At 45.6% G+C, this 23079-nt stretch overlaps 1 protein-coding gene across 1 annotated transcript in view; it reads right to left on the reverse strand.

Annotated features, from left to right (window-relative positions):
• The window catches only part of PGGT1B (protein geranylgeranyltransferase type I subunit beta), a 148239-nt gene that overhangs the window by 108427 nt on the left and 16733 nt on the right, over positions 1–23079 (reverse strand). The window contains exon 2 of the mRNA XM_063964151.1: positions 21592–21710. Coding sequence (XP_063820221.1) covers positions 21592–21710 — 119 coding nt within the window. The remainder of the gene's footprint in view (positions 1–21591; positions 21711–23079) is intronic.

Below are 23079 nucleotides of genomic sequence, written 5' to 3' on the forward strand. Positions count from 1 at the left end.
ACAACAACACAAAAAAATTGCACTACAACTTTTTACACTGTTCTTTTGATCTGTAAGATTGCAGTAAAGCCAGAGGCAGCTCATGAAAACAGATTGTTCAGATACAAGGTTCCAACTAACCACGTACAAATCCTTTTAGAAGAGATACTGCCACCTACTGTTACGTATTTTACCCTCAAAAGTAACTGTAAAGAAACTAACAAACAGGTGTTTTTTCCTATCCTTAAAGAGAAAGTTAAATAATGTAACCCATACATCTATTGGTAGAATCTGATTCCTTGATGCTTAATCAGACTTGCAAATCGGCGGACTCCGATGGTCACCAATTTCTGGGGGGGGGGATTAGGCAAAATACATGTTAAAAATCCCCAACTTATGTTTGGATCGGAATCAGTGAATAGAAATTGTCCAACCTGTTGGATTCTGGATTTTGCCAACAGTCTGGCCCCAGTCATTGGCACAACGGGGAATTAGCCTGATAGATGCCTGACGTATGGGCCCCTTAAGTAAAGCATTTGATAGTTCTTTTTATCATCTACCAAAGTAATCATTATCTCCTTTTCTGAACCTCTCTGAAGGGCACTAAGTACAAATGTTAGATATACACACACCCAACCCATTATGTGACGGCAGAGGGGGGAGGACAGCGGTGGTTTACAGTACACAAGCCATCCCACTCTCCCCACAACCCTACACTCCATTAATTTCTTACTCGTTATTCACTGAATGGAACTACTAACGTCAGAGGAAAGATAGAGGCTTGTGGTGAACATCCCATGTACTGTACACAGAGGGTACAGTTAATTTAATAAAAATGGTTGTCCTGCTAAAACTTAAATCCCCTGCTGCGTATACAAAATATACATTTTTATTTACAGATCTAGATGGACTAATAACCTTTTTCAGGGTGTGGATCATTGGGTCGACAGTGACTAGGTCGACACCTGAAATAGGTTGACACGGTCATTAGGTCGACATGAGTTTAATTTACTTGGGTGTCTTTTTCTTCGTAAAGTGGCCAGGAACCCCAATTAGTGCGCCGCTACCGCTGGGGAGAAAAAAAAAATTCTCATATCGACCTTTTCATGTGTCGACATTTGGCGTGTCGACCTAGTGACCAAGTCGAAAAATAGTGGTCGACCTAATGACCGGATACCACTTTTTCATATGGGAATCTGGTGTGTGCAAGCGAAGCTTATACCAAACAAAGTACAGAATTACCAGGCTTCCATAATTAACATTTAAATTCACTATATAAACATTCAATTTAATTTGTACCACTCATCAGATAAGATGAAGAATTCCAAAAGTCATTTTGATCATTAAAAGAGCATCTCTCATCCTATAGACCAGGCATTCCCAACCACGGTCCTCAAGGCACACCAACAGTGCAGGTTTTAGTGATATCCAGGCTGCAGCACAGATGGTTAAATCAAAATAACTGAGCTACTAATTAAGTCACCTGTGCTGAAGCCTGGATATCACAAAAACCTGCACTGTTAGTGTGCCTTGAGGACCGTGGTTGGGAATGCCTGCTATAGACTGTAAGCTTGCAAGAAGGGCTTTCATACCTCTATGACTGTTTGTTAATACCCAGTGTTGTTTTATCATTGTTGTTTCCAATTATAAAAGCGCAACACAATATACTGCGCTATATAAGAAACATAATAAGGAGATTTATGGTAGACTTAGCATAGTTAAATCTCTTTCTGCGAGGTACACTGGGTTCCACAGTGAATACATCAGGGTGTAGAGTTGGATCTTGATCCAGAGGCACCAACAGGCTTAAGCTTTGACTGTTCCTAGGATGCATTGCATGGCCTCCTCTATAACCCCGGATACTGCAGCTCAGTTTCGTTAACCAGTCCAATGCAGTAGCAGGTAAAGAGAAGGCAGAGGTTAGTCACATAAAACCACGTTCTCACGACAGGAGAAGGGACCAGCGGCTAATGCCATACAAACCCAAAGAAGCTACGTGTGTCAGGGTGAGTGCCCTGTGGAACCCAATGTACCTCACAGAATGAGATTTAATTATGGTAAGTATACCATAAATCTCCTTTTCTGTAGCGGGGTACATTGTGGATGTCCTAAAGCAGTTCCTCATGGGAGGGAACGCACCGTAGCGGGCACAAGAACCCGGCGTCCAAAGGAAGCATCCTGGGAGGCAGAAGTATCAAAGGCATAAAACCTAATGAAAGTGTTCACTGAAGACCACGTAGCCGCCTTGCACAGTTGTTCAGCGGACGCCACCCGACTAGGTCCAACAGACCGAGTAGAATGGGCCTTAATAGCAGCAGGAGCTGGCCTGTGCATAAGCTTGTGCAATCACCGTTCTAATCCATCTGGCCAAGGTTTGCTTATTCGCAGGCCAGCCACGTTTGTGAAAACCAAAAAGTACAAAAAGGGTATCGGACCTCCTGAGAGAGGCAGTCCTCTCCACGTAAACAAGGAGAGCCCGTACCACATTCAAAACCGCTCTTTGGAGGACAAACCAGAAGAGATAAAAGCCGGAACCACAATCTCTTGGTTAAGGTGAAAGGATGACACCACCTTAGTCAAATAACCAGGACGAGTTCGAAGAACTGCCCAGTTACTGTGAAAAAAATCAGAAAGGGCAGACGACAGGACAAAGCTCTTAAGTTCGACACCCTCCTAGCAGAGGCAATAGCCAGCAAAAACACGACCTTAAGCGCAAGATATTTAAGGTCCACAGATTCAAGAGGTTCAAATGGAGACTCTTGTAGGGAATTCAGGACAACGGATAGATCCCATAGAGCCACAGGAGGGACATATGGAGGCTGGATCCGTAAAACGCCTTGAGTGAAAGTATGAACGTCAGGAATAGACGCAATTTTCCTCTGAAACCACACCATAATGGCAGAAATATGAACATTGAGGGAGGCTAAACGAAGGCCTAAATCCAGGCCTTGTTGCAGAAAAGCCAGAAGTCTGGAAGTTCTGAAATTGTATGCATCGTAATTCTTAGCAGCACACCAGGTGAAGTAAGAATTCCAGATCCTGTAATAAATCCGTGCAGAAGCCGGTTTGCGGGCTTTCAGCATAGTTTGGATAACCGCCTCTGAGAATCCCTTGGCTCTCAGGAGTGACGCTTCAAGAGCCACGATATCAAAGCCAGCCTGGCCAGGTCTGGACAGACAAAAGGGCCCTGAACGAGGTGGTCTGGGCGTTGAAGTAGAAGAGAACGCTCAATTGATAGACCCTGCAGGTCTGAGAACCAATACTGTCTGTGCCACGCTGGAGCGACTACAAGTAGTATACCTCCTTCTTGCTTGAACTTCCGTAGTACCCTGGGCAGGAGTGACACTGGAGGGACCACGTATGGCAGCTGAAAGTTCAATGGAATTGCCAGTGCGTCCACGAATGCTGTTTGAGGATCCCTTGTCCTTTGATCCGAAGACTGGAACCTTGTGATTGTGTTGAGACGCCATCAGGTCTACATCTGGTAGGCCCCACTTGTCCACTAGGAGTGAAAGACTTCCGGATGAAGACTCCACTCTCAGACGTGCACATCCTGATGACCGAGGAAATCCGCTTCCCAGTTGAGGACTCCGGGAATGAACACTGCTGATATTGCTGGCAGATGGCGTTTCGCCCAACAAAGGATTTTTGACACTTCCATAATTGCCATGCAGCTTCAAGTGCCACTTTGATGATTTATGTACGCCACCGTGGTGGTGTTGTCTGATTGTTCTTGAACAGGCCTATTCTGTACCAGAGGCAGGGCCAGATTTAAAGCATTGAACACTGCCCGCAATTCCAGAATGTTTATCGGGAGGAGAGATTCCTCCTTGGGTCACCGACCCTGGAGAGTGTGTTGCTCCAGAACTGCGCACCAACCCCGCTGACTGGCGTCCGTAGTCAGTAGGACCCAGTTGGGGATCCAGGAGGGTCGGCCCCTGCTCAGCTGTTGGTCCTGTAGCCACCAGCTCTGTGACAGACGTACCTCCGGAGTCAAGGAGATCATTTGAGACCTGATCTGATGAGGCAGGCACTCCCATTTGGAAAGGACTAACCTCTGCAGAGGGCGGGAATGAAATTGAGCGTACTCCATGTCGAAAGCCAATACCATAAGGCCTAGTACTTGCATCGCCGAGTGTATCGACACTCTTGGGCGAGAAAGGAAGACTCTGATCCTGTCCTGTAGTTTCAGTACTTTCTCCGGAGACAGAAACAGTCTTTGGCTGTGTGTGTCTAGCAGTGCCCCATGCTCTGAGCAGGGATCAGCGAGGACTATTTCCAGTTGATGAGCCCCCCATGGGCTTGTAGGAATTGGACCATCAGTTCCAGATGACTGAGGAGAACATCTTGGGAGTTCGCTAGAATCAACAAGTCGTCCACATACGGCAGGATTCCCTGACGGCAGAGAAGGGCCGTCATCATGGCCATGACCATGGTGAAGATCCGAGGGGCTATGGCCAGTCCAAATAGCAGAGCCTGGAATTGACAATGTAGGTTGTCAATAGCAAACCGCAGATATTGCTGATGCAATATGGCAACAGGTATATGCAGGTAAGCATCCTGTATGTCCAGGGATACCATATAGTCTTTAGGTTCCATGGCCAGTACAATAGAGCGCAGTTTCCAGATGGAATTTGGACACTTTCACAAATTTGTTCAATGATTTGAGGTTGAGTATAGGCCGCAAGGACCCATTGGGTTTTGGAACTAGAAACAGGGTTGAATAGTATTCCCTGCCTCTCTGGGACAGAGGTACCGGTACTACCACTGCTGTCTCCAGGACGGCTAGCACAACCAATTGTAGAGCTTGCGCTTTCAACGGATCCGAAGGGATGACAGTCGAGCAGAACTGGCGAGGGGGATGTCTCTTGAAAGAGATCACGTACCCGTGAGAGACAACTTCCCGCACCCAGGCATCCGAAGTGGTCTTTAACCAGGCCTGGGCGAACTGCAGAAGTCTGCCTCCCACCCAGGAATCCCCCAGGGGGAGGCCCGCCCTGTCATGCAGCTGGCTTGTCTTGTTTGGAAGCAGGCTGACGGGCGGCCCAGGATTGTTTAGGTCTGGACTTAGTGGTTTTGGAAGTTCGAGCCTGTTTTGTGTATACCTGACCCTTTACTTTCCCTGGAGGTCAAACGGAACGAAAAGTGGTACTCTTTGTCTTCGGTGTAGAAGGATTAGTACTTGGGAGAAACGCACACTTAGCAGTCGCCAAGTCAATCACAATCTTATTCAGAACCTCCCCAAATAAGATGTCTCCCTTAAAAGGGAGCACCTCCAAGGTCTTTTTGAAATCTGAGTCCACCTTCCAGGACCTCAACCACAGAATTCGGCAAGCCAGTATAGACGTAGTAGACGCCTTGGCCGCCATTACACCTGCCTCAGAAACGCCTCCTGAATATAGTGGGAGCGGTGGTAATAGGAGACAGATATTGTCTGGCAGTGTCAGAAATATCCTGAGGCAGCTCATCCTCTAATGCCTGAACCCATATTTCAATTCCTTTTGTGGCCAAGGAGGCTGCTATAGTGGGTCTATGTACAGCACTGGTAAGGGAGTAAATAGACTTCAGGCATCCCTCCACACGCTTATCCTTCAGGGAGGCGACAGTGGTGACAGGTAGAGTAGATGACACAAGACGGGCGACATGAGAGTCTACTGGCGGTGGAGTTTCCCACTTGTTACTCAACTCCACAGGGATAGGATAACATGCTAGCATCTTTTAGACAGGGAGAATGTCTTTCCTTAAGACGACCAGGATTCCTGACGTATGTCAAATTAATGGTCAGAATGTGGTAAGACTACTTTAGTAACTTTCTGACGTTTTAACTTAATCAGGTTTCTTAGACGCAGTAGTGGGATCTACCTCATCATCAATTTGTAGAATCAGCTTAATAGCCTCCACTAGGTCAGGAACATCAACCCGAGTTGAAGGGTCCGCGTCAGAAGCGACTATCAGTGTCTGACGGATCAGTATATTCCCCATCCTCATCAGAATTATCTGAAATATTAAATGGATTGTGAGGAGGAAGTGGCCCGCTTAGATGACCCCTTGACCCCAGAGGGGCGCGAGGTAGACTTTTGTCTAACCAAAGATTGATTTAATTGTTGTATCTGGGTAGACAGAGTATCCGCCCAGGGCGGATTAACTACAGGGACAATATGTGGCTGCAATGGCACAGGAGGCCCCACAGGGAGCGTAAGACGTGTCACAAGCGTATTCAGCATACTTGAGAACGCTGCCCAAGGTGGTTCCTGATTGGCCACAGGTGCTGCGGGCTGACTGGGAGATGTATGGCACCCAGTACCTGAACCATCAGCTAAAACTTCCCCCTCAGGTAAATCCGTGGTGCAAGCACTGCATGGTGCAGAAGCGTCCGCGGATTTCCCATCCTGTGTGGTAGACATTATAGGGAATGTAGCCTTACAGCTTAACAGTACAATATAACCAGACAAACACAACACCTGCAAATAACTCCTGATTTATGTGACAGTAAATGCAGGACACAAACACAGGATGTGAAGTTGACTTTTACCTACACGGAGTAACTTTGTCGGACTACTACCGTGATCGCAAAATTCCTAGAGGATTCAGGATCCGCAATAATCCGACAATTGGACGCTACAATCAGTCATTCTATCAGAAGTGGGTAGCTGTCCTTAATAAAGCATCCTTCGACCTTATTCTCCTCGTCATTGAAGAATCATCACGAGAACTGACTGAGGTACGGGAGAAGATTAAGACATTTAAATCTACCTGCTTGGATGAACTAAAGGCTGACACTAGCACTAATTGGATAGATCAATTACAAGTACAGATTGACAAATACAGAAGTGGACAAGGAAAAAAGAAGAAAAGGCTGTATTGTTGATGCACAAGAATAAGAGTGACCTAATTATCACCACTAGTGGTGATAATTAGGTCACTCTTATTCTTGTGCATCAACAATACAGCCTTTTCTTCTTTTTTCCTTGTCTACTAACCTTAGCTGTAGTTGGTAGCACCCCCAACATTAATGGTACATACCTACAATTAATAGGGGCTACTCTTGGAGCTTTTTGTTCCAATTATGTATCAATAAATAGTGTGTGTGCAGATACAACCCCATTGTCAAATACAGAAGTGAACTGATCAATTTCAAGTCAAAGAAATACACCGTGGTATCACAAGATTTCGAGGAGAACCGGGTGTACGACTGGACATCTAGCCGACAACGGGGTCAGAAACAATTCCGCCCACGATACGCTAGGAATCAGAAAAAATCCTCCCAAGATTCAGAAAATTCTAGTGCTAGTTCCCAAAGTGAGTCTGAAGGAGCACGTGCAGCAGTGAGATCAAAGCACATCCCTTTAGGCGTCAAGACCAGGGCTCAGAGAGGAGCACCAATAGAAGAAGAACCAGACGAGGCCACCAGTGTGAAAGGCAGAGGCGCAAAGAATTCAAAGACAAAGAAATAATCTTTAATTTATCCTCTAGTCCTCTTACACCTTCAGAGACTGCAGTGTTACGACGAGGTCTCAGCTTCGTCCCTACGAACACTCACCGGCAATTTGACAGCAAGATTGACCTAGCCCGCTTCAGCAGACAGTTACGCCTTAGTGAATACTTTGACAAAAAGGATACTTTACCAAAAGCAACTGAGGACACCACATCTACATGTCCCGTTCGGACTAAATCTAACTTTGACCCTTTATCCCTGAATTCCACAATTCGTGCCTTTTCACGCACCATGACGAAAGAAATTGAGCCCACAACTATTGATGTCGGAGGTAAGATTTACAACCTTTCTGCAGCTGAACGTTCTGCATTGAAGTCACTCTCTACAAGAACTGATATCACTATCCGTCCGGCTGATAAAGGCGGAGGGATAGTTGTACAGGACTTACAAGACTATCTTGCTGAGGCCTATGCGCAGCTATCAGATACAGCCGTTTATCAGAAATTGGACAGAGATCCTACTGATTTATATAAACACGAATTGAATGACTGTTTGAGGTATGCAGTTGATGAGGGAATCATTGATGCCTCAACTATGGAGGCATTAAGGATCCCTGAACCAACAATCCCTGTGCTATATACCCTGCCCAAACTGCACAAAAACTGGACAAAGCCTCCGGGACGTCCAATTGTTTCTGCTCGTAATTCCATATTTTACCAGGTAGCAAGATACTTAGACCATTACCTGCAACCAGTGATTCAGAATGACCAGACATATTTGAAGTACACGTCAACTTTTTTGTGTAAACTGCGTAATCTTGACCCTATTACTTCAGAGACATGGTTGTGTACAGCTGACGTTGTAAGTTTATACACTAACATTCCACACAGCCGAGGTATTACAGCTGTTGAGAGCTTGATTAGCAACAATACACTGTACAATGGTCCAGATAAATCTCTGTTTGTGAAATTACTACAATTGGTTCTCACACGTAACTACTTCCTATTCAACAAGGAATATTACTTACAAACTCTTGGCTGTGCCATGGGGTCTCCGGTCGCACCGGCCTATGCCAATGCCTTTATGTTCAAAGTTGAACATGATCTGTTCTTTGGTAAACCTGAATATGCAAGCAAAATCATTTTCTACACCAGGTACATAGATGACGTGTTCCTCCTTTGGCGAGGCACGAGGTGTGAGTTTTTGAGCATGATGGCTGACATTAATACCCAAGATAACAATATCAAATTCACTTTTGATATTCAGGGGAAAGATATACATTTTCTTGATGCACTTGTGAGTCGAGATGCTGAGGTGTTAAGTACCTCTCTTTACACTAAGCCTACTGACTAACAATTTATTATTTATTAGCTTCAAGCCATCATCCTGCTCCACTTAAAAAGGGTCTACCGTACTCTCAGTTCTTGAGAGTACATCGCATCTGTAGTAATTTTGATGATGAATGTAAACAGCTTGATATTACGACCACTAAGTTCCTAGAAAGGGGATATTCCAACAATGCACTGACCAGTGCTAGGCTTAAGGCACTCGCAGCGTCGAAGGTTAAAGAACCAGACATTTCTAGTCAGAGCCGCATAACAAATACTATGATTTATGTGAATCAGTATACAACTGCCAGTACTAGATTAATGTCAAAGGCGAAGGGTATTTGGCCTATTGTTCAAACTGACCCTGACCTACCATCTTTATCCAAGAAACGGATAATGCCTTGTTATAAACGAGGACGTAATATTCGTGACATGATTGTGCACAGTGACATTTCTGATTTTGACTCCCAGGCACCCCAACATTTTCTTACCAAAAAAACGGGTAATTATAAATATTCAGGGTGTACCACTTGCACATACCTAGAAACAGGAGATACTATGGTACATCCGCACTCTGGCAAACGAATCAAACTGCAACATTGTTTCACATGTACCTCACGCTATGTGGTGTATTGTATCATTTGCCCCTGTGTATTATACTATATAGGGTAGACCACATGCATGTTTAAAGTACACATGGCCCAACACAGGAGCGCTATTAAATCCGCGCTTGAAGGCAAACCAGCCGAACAACCTGTTTCTAAACATTTTAAGTTACGAGGACACACTTTGTCTTCATTAAAATACAAAATGATAGACATGGTCCTGGAAAGCAGGAGACGTGGTGACAGATCTAGGCTCCTGCTACAAAGGGAAGCACAGTGGATTGACAGGCTCAACACTAACAACTAAGGGGTTAAATGAAACTTTCTTACAGCAGTTTTCTGTGATGTTTTTCTTCATCTCTATATGTTGTTTTCATTAATTAATCTAACTGATTCCCCCTGGTTAACCATTTAAGTCAATTGTGATATGGTGTTGTATAATCGCCCGATTGCTATACTCATATATAATCTTTGATACAACTTGTTGCATTTTATCCTGTGGATGATCATTGTATTTACAAAGTATCGTTTGAATATTATTATACGTCTTTCATTCATTTCCATGTCTGTAGTGTGGTGAAGGGTTAACACTCTCTTGTTACGTAATTAGTCCATGCTGCATGACATCAGCGGAAGTCTAACTCTGGGGTTTCCTGGACTGCACCTGGTGATTTCATTTGTTATATAGGTAAGACTTTTTCTGTTGTATGTATATGCCTGACGAAGGTTTGTGATTAAAACCGAAACGTTGCACATCAAAATCGGGAGACTGGACCCGTTTATTTGAATTAAGTCCTGGAGTGCCGCTTCATTGTGCTTATATCTTCAACCTGCAAAGTTGATGTTTATTTCATGAGTGCCGAATACAAATACATATATATATATATATATATATATATATATATATATATATATATATATATATATATATATATATATATATATATATATATACATACATACATACATATACAAACAACCGGCACTCCCAGAAACACAGCCAAACAACATGCCGGGTGCCCTCCTCTGGTAGTATGGTTATGTGGCAAGGTTACAGGCGGCACTCACGGACTCCTTGAATAACGACCGGGGACCCCTGGTCAGTGTACAACGTTTCGGATTTATTATCCTTCGTTGTTACCTGACGAAGGATAATAAATCCGAAACGTTGTACACTGACCAGGGGTCCCCGGTCGTTATTCAAGGAGTCCGTGAGTGCCGCCTGTAACCTTGCCACATTATATATATATATATATATATATATATATATATATATACATATATATATATACATACACATATATATACACACACACACACACACACACACACACACGTGGCGATGGTCGGCACTCCCAACAAGCAAAGTCACCTGGCCCTGGTGCCCTCCTAGGTGTATGCACACCAAAGAATAAACGGCTGGAGATAGGCGGCACTCACGGGACTTGTTCACAGAATACACGGGACGGCACCCGTAGATATCAACGTTTCTATTTTATTAATCGTCTTCAGGATAAAACACAAACAGAAAGAACAAACATTTATAGCTCACCAAGTGAATGCACACCTCCTCCCGCCGCCAGGCTCCGGGCATCCGACCGCTCCCGATGATGTCGCCCCACCGCGACGTGCGCCCTCCAGCGCTCACACCAAGCTCCGTGCCGGACTCCCGTTGCCTAGCTACAGCAGGAGGCATAATCATGTGACTTTCCACCACCATGCTGAATGAAAAAACAAAACAGACATACTGTTACAGCTAAAAAGCAATCCATCCTGCCCTGCATACTGCAATAGTATATCATTATCTGATCATTATATTTACTTTACGTATACATTATACAGTTCGCTAGATAAATCTTTAATGATAATAAGGTGCAAACAACAATGTGTACCCCGCTGTTGATGTTTATTTAGAGAAAACAATTTAATCCAAAATTCTCATTCAGGCCATGTGGGGATACAGTGTTCAATCTATGTATCCACCTTGCCTCGCATTGCAGGAGAGACCTATCTCTGTCACCACCTCTCACCTTTTTCTCTACTTGATCTATGATCTTATATCTTAAGGTGGACAGTCCATGTTTGTGAATTCTAAAATGCCTCGCTACTGGCTGTTCCTGGGCTACTATCTGTCCCTCCACAGCTTTTCTAATAGATGAACAGTGTAAATTCATCCGTTCTTTGAATTGCCTAGTGGTATTCCCTACATAGAGAAGACCACATGGGCACCTGATGAAATACACTACATGAGTGCTGGTACAGGTTAGTACTTTCTTGATAGGAATCAGTTTACCAGTGTGGGGGTGCGCAAATGTGTCACCTTTTTCAAGGTAACTACATGTGGTGCACCCCACACACCGGTAAAAGCCTGGTTTTCTGGTGAGAAAATTGGACTTGTTCTGAATTCTGGTATTTTCAGAGATGTCATTTTTTACCAACCACTGCTTGAGGTTTTTGCTGCATCTAAAACTTGGCATTATTTTAGCTTTTTCAAAGACCTTTAGGTCCGGATCTGTGGTGACTAATGGCCAAAGAGTCTTAGTTTCCTTAACCACTGTGGTTAAGGAAACTAAGACTCTTTGGCCATTAGTCACCACAAGTCCAATTTTCTCACCAGAAAACCAGGCTGTTACCGGTGTGTGGGGTGCACCACATGTAGGGAAGACCACTAGGCAATTCAAAGAACGGATGAATTTACACTGTTCATCTATTAGAAAAGCTGTGGAGGGACAGATAGTAGCCCAGGAACAGCCAGTAGCGAGGCATTTTAGAATTCACAAACATGGACTGTCCACCTTAAGATATAAGATCATAGATCAAGTAGAGAAAAAGGTGAGAGGTGGTGACAGAGATAGGTCTCTCCTGCAATGCGAGGCAAGGTGGATACATAGATTGAACACTGTATCCCCACATGGCCTGAATGAGAATTTTGGATTAAATTGTTTTCTCTAAATAAACATCAACAGCGGGGTACACATTGTTGTTTGCACCTTATTATCATTAAAGATTTATCTAGCGAACTGTATAATGTATACGTAAAGTAAATATAATGATCAGATAATGATATACTATTGCAGTATGCAGGGCAGGATGGATTGCTTTTTAGCTGTAACAGTATGTTTGTTTTGTTTTTTCATTCAGCATGGTGGTGGAAAGTCACATGATTATGCCTCCTGCTGTAGCTAGGCAACGGGAGTCCGGCACGGAGCTTGGTGTGAGCGCTGGAGGGCGCACGTCGCGGTGGGGCGACGTCATCGGGAGCGGACGGACGCCCGGAGCCTGGCGGCGGGAGGAGGTGTGCATTCACTTGGTGAGCTATAAATGTTTGTTCTTTCTGTTTGTGTTTTATCCTGAAGACGATTAATAAAATCGAAACGTTGATATCTACGGGTGCCGTCCTGTGTATTCTGTGAACAAGTCCCGTGAGTGCCGCCTATCTCCAGCCGTATATATATATGAGACCCTGACGCACCCTAGCCCCCTAGGGTGCAGAATATAGTGATGGCAATGAGTGTGATACACGAGAATGAAATCCGCACAGCAGCTACAGGCACACTAAGTCACAGGTACAATGCAGAAGTTATTTCAGATAAACAACAAAACTGCGCTGGACCAGTAAAACTACATATAAATATATATAACAATGCACAGTAGATACTGGATGTATATCTCAGAATACTTGTACTAAATATTCAGGTAGAAGTACACTTGTTCTTAACTAACACTGTCTAAAATGACATGTAGAATACTTAAGTGACTGCAAATTCACAGCGCTGATGAGGCAGGCGGATTTACAGAGGAGACATTGCTCTGCAGTCCTGGAGATCAGACGCAGCTACTTGTGTAAAGTTGGCGCCAAAATCTCTGTCAGGGAGTGAGGGAGAGTGAAATGCAGCTCCAGGACGGGAACACCAGCAGTAGATGGCGCCCGGAGCTGGGGAAGGGGCTACAGGTCAGTGTCTTATCCCCTATGCTGGTCCTCACCACCGGGTACTGTGGAGCCTATGTAAAACAGATTTTTTTTAAATCCGACCTGTGCTCCCTGCCCATGTGGATCTAGTGGGGTCCCTGTGCAGTACAGTGTCCACGCCAGCGGCGCGGTCCGTCTCCTGGGACCACGATTTACCGGCGGGTCCCACCTGGGGGACCCTCTTACCTCCTCCCTGATGTGCAGCCTGGAGAGCGTCAGCGGTGGTGTGCCTGTGAACCAGTGCCCCTCCGATGCAAGTACCCGGGAACCGGCCACAGGTGTATGCAGCGCTGCTGGTGAGGTGATGGAGCCACAGTACAGCATGTCATAATGACATAGAAAGTGCTGCGGCCGTTGAAGTTTTCTAAAAAGCTCTTTTCAGGGCTGCCTAGCACAGTCCCCCCTGTTAAGTGACCTGCTATGCAGGCACCAACTTACAAACTGAGCTCCAGTGCCTGGAGGCGGGGTTATAGAGGAGGCCATGCAATGCATCCTGGGAACAGTCAGAGCTTTAGCCTGTTGGTGCCTCTGGATCAAGATCCAACTCTACACCCCGATGTATTCCCTGTGGAACACAGTGTACCCCGCTGCAGAAAAATAATTATAACTGTACAATCTTTTCTTTTGTGATTAGTGAGACTGCAACAAACACTGGATGGTTCTGAAAGGCTATATTACACCTGTAGGTCGGTGGTTCCCAAACTCTGCCCTCAAGGCACCCAAGTTTTAACGCTATCCATGCATAAGCACTGGTGCTTAATTAGTACTTCAGTCAGCATCTGTGCAAAAGCATGGCTATCCTTTAAACCTGGACTGTGGCCTGTTTCAGAGGCAGACGTGGTTTAGATTATTACAGTTCCCCGATGGGCTGAGGACTGCACATGCAAAACCATAGTGCACATGTGCCTCCATACATCAGCAAAGTCAGTTGCAGTGTCCCGATAATCCGCAGCATGACTGACATGCTGTTGACGTTTGAGGTTGGCGTCAGGGAGTGTTGCAGAAAACGAGGGGGATGGAGTCATTTCCAAAGCCAGAGGCTGTACCCTAGAATTGCGGTTTCACTGGTCCTGGCAGTAGTTTTGACGGACATCCTAAAGAACCTGAAGGTTACTCAGATGTTTGATGGATCAGCCACTGTTTATGCTGCGGACCCAATGCTGTATCTTCAGACAGCGATCTGAGAAGCCGGCAGCCTGTGTATTAGCATATGCACTCAGATCCACTGTGACTGAGAATTTACAACAGAAACTGATCTGGGAACATCCTGGCAGCGATTTTGTAATTTTATTTATTCACTATATTCAAATGTACCATTATTGTCTTCATTTGGTCCTGGTAATACCAGTCAAATTGTCTGTCTTGTATGCTTACCTTAATAGAGAAGGAAATATGGCAGGCAACATAGATTAAAACAGCTCTAGTATATGCACTACTACCTATTAGTCAAAGATAAAAAAAAAAAAAAGAGAGATCCTGGGTATCACCAGATACTGGCTTCTGGCATCTCAACTGGAAGCACCTCCGATGATTTGTTTCTGATCCTATGATCATGGCATGTGCGTACTAACACACCTGCCCCAGCAGGAGAATAGACACATACAAAAACAAAAAAAGAAACTATCAATAAAAACAAAATAAAAATAGTTGACTCTCAAGCCACCGGCAAGAATGTAACATAAAAATATTGCTAATGTGGCGAGATAATGAGGAAAAATAAGAATTTACTTACCGATAATTCTATTTCTCATAGTCCGTAGTGGATGCTGGGGACTCCGTAAGGACCATGGGGAATAGCGGCTCCGCAGGAGACTGGGCACATCTAAAGAAAGCTTTAGGACTAACTGGTGTGCACTGGCTCCTCCCCCTATGACCCTCCTCCAAGCCTCAGTTAGGATACTGTGCCCGGACGAGCGTACACAATAAGGAAGGATTTTGAATCCCGGGTAAGACTCATACCAGCCACACCAATCACACCGTATAACTTGTGATCTGAACCCAGTTAACAGTATGATAACAGAGGAGCCTCTGAAAAGATGGCTCCCAACAATAATAACCCGATTTTTGTAACAATAACTATGTACAAGTATTGCAGACAATCCGCACTTGGGATGGGCGCCCAGCATCCACTACGGACTATGAGAAATAGAATTATCGGTAAGTAAATTCTTATTTTCTCTAACGTCCTAAGTGGATGCTGGGGACTCCGTAAGGACCATGGGGATTATACCAAAGCTCCCAAACGGGCGGGAGAGTGCGGATGACTCTGCAGCACCGAATGAGAGAACTCCATGTCCTCCTCAGCCAGGGTATCAAATTTGTAGAATTTAGCAAACGTGTTTGCCCCTGACCAAGTAGCTGCTCGGCAAAGTTGTAAAGCCGAGACCCCTCGGGCAGCCGCCCAAGATGAGCCCACTTTCCTTGTGGAACGGGCTTTTACAGATTTTAGCTGTGGCAGGCCTGCCACAGAATGTGCAAGCTGAATTGTACTACAAATCCAACGAGCAATAGTCTGCTTAGAAGCAGGAGCACCCAGCTTGTTGGGTGCATACAGGATAAACAGCGAGTCAGATTTCCTGACTCCAGCCGTCCTGGAAACATATTTTCAGGACCCTGACAACATCCAGCAACTTGGATTCCTCCAAGTCCCTAGTAGCCGCAGGCACCACAATAGGTTGGTTCAGGTGAAAACGCTGGAACCACCTTAGGGAGAAACTGAGGACGAGTCCTCAATTCCGCCCTGTCCGAATGGAAAATCAGATAAGGGCTTTTACAGGATAAAGCCGCCAATTCTGACACGCGCCTGGCCCAGGCCAGGGTCAACAGCATGACCACTTTCCATGTGAGATATTTTAACTCCACAGATTTAAGTGGTTCAAACCAATGTGACTTTTGGAACCCAAACTACATTGAGATCCCAAATTGCCACTGGAGGCACAAAAGGAGGCTGTATATGCAGTACCCCTTTTACAAACGTCTAAACTTCAGGGACTGAAGCTAGTTCTTTTTTGGAAGAGAATTGACAGGGCCGAAATCTGAACCTTAATGGACCCCAATTTCAGGCCCATAGACACTCCTGTTTGCAGGAAATGTAGGAATCGACCCAGTTGAATTTCCTCCGTCGGGCCTTACTGCAACATATTTTCGCCAATTGCGGTGATAATGTTTTTGCGGTTACATCCTTCCTGGCTTTAGATCAGGATATGGATGACTTCATCCGGAATGCCTTTTTTTTTCTTCAGGATCCGGTGTTCAACCGGCCTGCCGTCAAACGCAGCCGCGGTAAGTCTTGGAACAGACAGGGTCCTTGCTGGAGCAGGTCCCTTCTTAGAGGTAGAGGCCACGGATCCTCCGTGAGCATCTCTTGAAGTTCCGGTTACCAAGTCCTTCTTGGCCAATCCGGAGCCACGAATATAGTGCTTTCTCCTCTCCATCTTATCAATCTCAGTACCTTGGGTATGAGAAGCAGAGGAGGGAACACATACACTGACTGGTACACCCACGGTGTTACCAGAGCGTCTACAACTATTGCCTGAGGGTCTCTTGACCTGGCGCAATACCTGTCGAGTTTTTTAATCATGTGGACGACTTCTGGGTGAAGTCCCCACTCTCCCGGGTGGAGGTCGTGCTGAGGAAGTCTGCTTCCCAGTTGTCCACTCCCGGAATGAATACTGTTGACAGTGCTATCACATGATTTTCCGCCCAGCGAAGAATCCCTGCAGCTTCTGCCATTGCCCCCCTGCTTCTTGTGCCACCCTGTCTGTTTACGTGGGTGACTGCCATGATGTTGTCCGACTGGATCAACACCGGCTGACCTTGAAGCAGAGGTCTTGCTAAGCTTAGAGCATTGTAAATGGCCCTTAGCTTCAGGATATTTATGTGAAGTGATGTATCCAGGCTTGACCATAAGCCCTGGATATTCCTTCCCTGTGTGACTGCTCCCCAGCCTCGCAGGCTGGCATCCGTGGTCACCAGGACCCAGTCCTGAATGCCGAAACTGCGGCCCTCTAGAAGATGAGCACTCTGCAACCACCACAGGATGGGTACCCTTGTCCTTGGTGACAGGGTTATCCGCTGATGCATCTGAAAATGCGACCCGGACCATTTGTCCAGTAGGTTCCACTGGAAAGTTCTTGCGTGAAATCTAACGAATGGGATTGCTTCGTAGGAAGCCACCATTTTTACCCAGAACCCTTGTGCATTGATGCACTGAGACTTGGTTCGGTTTTAGGAGGTTCCTGACTAGCTCGGATAACTCCCTGGCTTTCTCTTCCGGGAGAAACACCTTTTTTTCTGGACTGTGTCCAGGAACATCCCTAGGAAACAGAAGACGAGTCGTCGGAACCAGCTGCGATTTTGGAATATTGAGAATCCAATCGTGCTGCCGCAACACTACCTGAGATAGTGCTACACCGACTTCCAACTGTTCCCTGGATCTTACCCTTATCAGGGAATCGTCCAAGTAAGGGATAACTAAAATTTCCTTCCTTCGAAGGGATATCATTTCGGCCATTACCTTGGTAAAGACCCGGGGTGCCGTGGACCATCCCTACGGCAGCGTCTGAACTGATAGTGACAGTTCTGTACCATAACCTGAGGTACCCTTGGTGAGAAGGGTAAATTTTGACATGAAGGTAAGCATCCTTGATGTTCCGAGACATCATGTAGTCCCCTTCTTCCAGGTTCGCAATCACTGCTCTGAGTGACTCAATCTTGAATTTGAACCTCTGTATGTAAGTGTTCAAAAATTTTAGATTTTAGATTTAGAATCGGTCTCACCGAGCCGTCTGGCTTCGGTACCACAATAGTGTGGAATAATACCCTGTTCCCTGTTGCAGGAGGGGTACCTTGATTATCACCTGCTGGGAATACAGCTTGTGAATGGCTTTCAAAACTGCCCCCCTGTCAGAGGGAGACGTCGGTAAAGCCGACTTTTGGAAACGGCGAGGGGGAGACGTCTCGAATTTCAATATGTACCCTTGAGATATTACCTGAAGGATCCAGGGGTCTACTTGCGAGTGAGCCCACTGCGCACTGAAATTCATTGAGAACGGGCCCCCACCGTGCCTGAGCTTGTAAGACCCTAGCGTCATACTGAGGGCTTTGCAGAGGCGGGAAAGGGTTTCTGTTCCTGGGAACTGGGTAATCTCTTCAGCCTTTTTCCTCTCCCTCTGTCACGAGCAGAAAAGAGGAACCTTTTGTCCGCTTGCCAACAAAGGTTTCCCAACGCACCCTAACCTCTGGCGGGAAAGGGTATACAGCCAATACTTTTTAAGAAATTATCAATTGTTATCGGGGGGAAACCCACGCATCATCACACACCTCATTTTATTTCTCAGATTCAGGAAAACTACAGGTAGTTTTTCCCTCACCGAACATAATACCCCTTTTTTGGTGGTACTCGTATTATCAGACATGTATAAAACATTTTCCATTGTCTCAATCATGTAACGTGTGGCCCTACTGGAAATCACGGTTGTCTCTTCACCGTCGACACAGGAGTCAGTATCCGTGTCGGCGTCTGTATCTGCCATCTGAGGTAACGGGCGCTTTAGAGCCCCTGACGGCCTATGAGACGTCTGGACAGGCACAAGCTGAGTAGCCGGCTGTCTCATGTCAACCACTGTTTTTTTATACAGAGCTGACACTGTCACGTAATTTTCAACAGTACATCCACTCAGGTGTCGACCCCCTAGGTGGTGACATCACTGTTACAGACACTCTGCTCCGTCTCCACATCATTTTTCTCCTCATACATGTCGACACAAACGTACCGACACACAGCACACACACAGGGAATGCTCTGATAGAGGACAGGACCCCACTAGCCCTTTGGGGAGACAGAGGGAGAGTATGCCAGCACACACCAGAGCGCTATATATATATATATATATATATATATATATATATATATATATATATATATATATATATATATATACAGGAATAACCTTATATAAGTGTTTTTCCCCTTATAGCTGCTGTATGTTTTAATACTGCGCCTAATTAGTGCCCCCCTCTCTTTTTTTAACCCTTTCTGTAGTGTAGTGACTGCAGGGAAGAGACCGGGAGCTTCCCTCCAACTGAGCTGTGAGGGAAAATGGCGCCAGTGTGCTGAGGAGATAAGGCCGCCAAAAAGGGGGCGGAGCCTATCACCCGTTTTTCTGTATATTCTGGCAGGGGTTAAATGCATCCATATAGCCCAGGAGCTATATGTGATGCATTTTTTGCCATGTAAGGTATTTTTATCCTGTTTTATTGCGTCTCAGGGCGCCCCCCCCAGCGCCCTGCACCCTCAGTGACCGGAGTATGAAGTGTGCTGAGAGCAATGGCGCACAGCTGCAGTGCTGTGCGCTACCTTATTGAAGACAGGAACGTCTTCTGCCGCCGATTTTTCCGGACCTCTTCGCTCTTCTGGCTCTGTAAGGGGGCCGGCGGCGTGGCTCCGGGACCCATCCAGGCTGGGCCTGTGATCGTCCCTCTGGAGCTAATGTCCAGTAGCCAAGAAGCCCAATCCACTCTGCACGCAGGTGAGTTCGCTTCTTCTCCCCTTAGTCCCTCGATGCAGTGAGCCTGTTGCCAGCAGGTCTCACTGAAAATAACAAACCTAAACTAAAACTTTCACTAAGAAGCTCAGGAGAGCCCCTAGTGTGCACCCTTCTCGTCGGGCACAGAAATCTAACTGAGGCTTGGAGGAGGGTCATAGGGGGAGGAGCCAGTGCACACCAGTTAGTCCTAAAGCTTTCTTTAGATGTGCCCAGTCTCCTGCGGAGCCGCTATTCCCCATGGTCCTTACGGAGTCCCCAGCATCCACTTAGGACGTTAGAGAAATAGCAGCCTGCTGTCTCCGCAGATCAGTCACTACAGTTCTAAGCCCATCTGGAGATTACTTACACAAAATGTACAGGGCATCATCATTATCATTATTTGTAAGACACCATTAAACTCAGCAATGGACAATTGGGATTTTAAATCATATAACTACACAAAAAAAAGACAAAGTAGACTGGACATTGATAAAGGAGATGCAGATATAAGAGGGGCGGTGAGGGAAGAAGGGGAGGATGGTAGGGATGGGCACAGAAATGATTTGATGGTGGCTAAAAGTCCATAAGGGTAGGAGGGCTACCTATCATTTTATAAGATGCACTAGATAAATGTTAATTGATTGGTTGCCAACGGCAACTTCTCCACTCTTCAGGAAGCTTGATACATCTCACCCAGCCCATAGACACTTAAAAGAAAAAACACTGTCAATGTGTGATGTGTGAGGTACGTGTGTATGTTATGTGTGTGGCTGAGTCAGCAAAGTGCTATCTACAGCCATTCACAGATTGGTCTTCCTGCCTACATTCCCCTTTTGAGGTGTTCAGAAGTGGTTCAAATGCCTAACTAAATACAGGGCAGTGCTGAAAATTATTTTGGGTCTACGTAAGGAGCTCATGTGGATGTGTGCGCACAAGGGTGGTCATTTCCAGTTGATCGCTAGCTGCATTCGTTCGTTGTGCAGCGATGAGGCAAAAAAACGGCACTTCTGCACATGCGTATGCGGCGCAATGCGCACACGCGGCGTACTATTACAACGAACGATGTAGTTTCACACAAGGTCTAGCGAAGCATTTGATTTGCACTGCTGGCCGAAGAGTGATTTACATGAATGGGGGCGTTTCTGGGTGTCAACTGACCGTTTTCAGGGAGTGTTCGAAAAAAGGCAGGCGTAGCTGGGCGAACGCAGGGCGTGTTTGTGACGTCAAAACAGGAACTGAACAGTCTGAATTCATCGCAAGCGCTGAGTAGGTATTGAGCTACTCTAAAATTGCACAAAAAAAACTTTGCTGTCGCTCTGCGATCCTTTCGTTCGCACTGCTGCTAAGCTAAAATACACTCCCAGTGGGAGGCGGCACAGCGTTTGCACGGCTGCTAAAAACTGCTAGCGAGCGAACAACTCGGAATGACCACCAATGTTATTGCCACCAAATAGTGCTGTGTGAATATAGCTATTTTAAGAGCCAAAATGGTCGTCATTTGCTCTCATCCATTACCAGATTTTCATTCCAACCAGCCAGATCTGACAAATCTTTAGGCGTATGGCCAGCTTAACACTTTAGAAACCTGCTTTTAATAACTTACACAAAAACTCAATTACATAAAACGCACAGTATGAAGGTTCCTGTGTGATAATCAAAGAAAGGTGCCCTAATAAACCATTTTAAAATTAGACGTGGTATTTCAAAAATGTGATATCAAATACATAACTTTTAAAGAGATACTTACTATCTTCAGTAGGAAGGACTTGGAGAGAATAAATCCATTCAATTATTTCAGTTTTGTTCACAACATGCAATGAGTCCAACATGTCCAGACCAGACAGTGCAAAAAATGCAATTGTTAACCTAAAAATAAATATTCTGTCAATTTCACAACAATGGCTAACCTGTAGTACACCCATAATGCATCAAGACTATTTAGGTTTGTCCCAGCTAAAGATTAATTTACAGAAATCATCTTACAACTTTTAATGTTGGCGGGAGGAGGGGGAGGCATGTCATAATATTATCAACCAGCATGGTTTCTTTTTCTTGCCATGGATTAAAATATAAAACTACTTTTTCAGAATGCTTTTATCCAATGGAGTGTACAGCATAGCAGGGCCATATCCTTTGCTAATGAAAATAACCAACTTTGCTTGATTGCATAAAAACATGGCAGAAAGAAAATAAGAATTTACTCACCGGTAATTCTATTTCTCGTAGTCCGTAGTGGATGCTGGGACTCCGTAAGGACCATGGGGAATAGCGGCTCCGCAGGAGACTGGGCACAACTATAAAGAAAGCTTTAGACTACTGGTGTGCACTGGCTCCTCCCACTATGACCCTCCTCCAGACTTCAGTAAGGATACTGTGCCCGGAAGAGCTGACACAATAAGGAAGGATTTTGAATCCCGGGTAAGACTCATACCAGCCACACCAATCACACCGTATAACTCGTGATACAAGACCCAGTTAACAGTATGATAACAACTGAGCCTCTCAACAGATGGCTCAACAATAACCCTTTAGTTAAACAATAACTATATACAAGTATTGCAGACAATCCGCACTTGGGATGGGCGCCCAGCATCCACTACGGACTACGAGAAATAGAATTACCGGTGAGTAAATTCTTATTTTCTCTGACGTCCTAAGTGGATGCTGGGACTCCGTAAGGACCATGGGGATTATACCAAAGCTCCCAAACGGGCGGGAGAGTGCGGATGACTCTGCAGCACCGAATGGGCAAACTCTAGGTCCTCCTCAGCCAGGGTGTCAAACTTGTAGAATTTTGCAAATGTGTTTGACCCCGACCAAGTAGCTGCTCGGCAAAGTTGTAGAGCCGAGACCCCTCGGGCAGCCGCCCCAGAAGAGCCCACCTTCCTCGTGGAATGGGCTTTCACTGATTTAGGATGCGGCAGTCCAGCCGCAGAATGTGCAAGCTGAATCGTACTACAGATCCAGCGAACAATAGTCTGCTTTGAAGCAGGTGCACCCAACTTGTTGGGCGCATACAGGATAAATAGCGAGTCAGTCTTTCTGACTCCAGCTGTCCTGGAAACATAGACTTTCAGGGCCCTGACTACGTCCAACAACTTGGAAGCCTCCAAGTCTTTAGTAGCCGCAGGCACCATGATAGGTTGGTTCAGATGAAAAGCTGATACCACTTTAGGGAGAAACTGGGGACGAGTCCTCAATTCTGCCCTATCCATATGGAAAATCAGATAAGGGC

Source organism: Pseudophryne corroboree, chromosome 1 (assembly GCF_028390025.1).
Source record: "Pseudophryne corroboree isolate aPseCor3 chromosome 1, aPseCor3.hap2, whole genome shotgun sequence".
In the NCBI taxonomy this organism is placed as follows: domain Eukaryota; kingdom Metazoa; phylum Chordata; class Amphibia; order Anura; family Myobatrachidae; genus Pseudophryne; species Pseudophryne corroboree.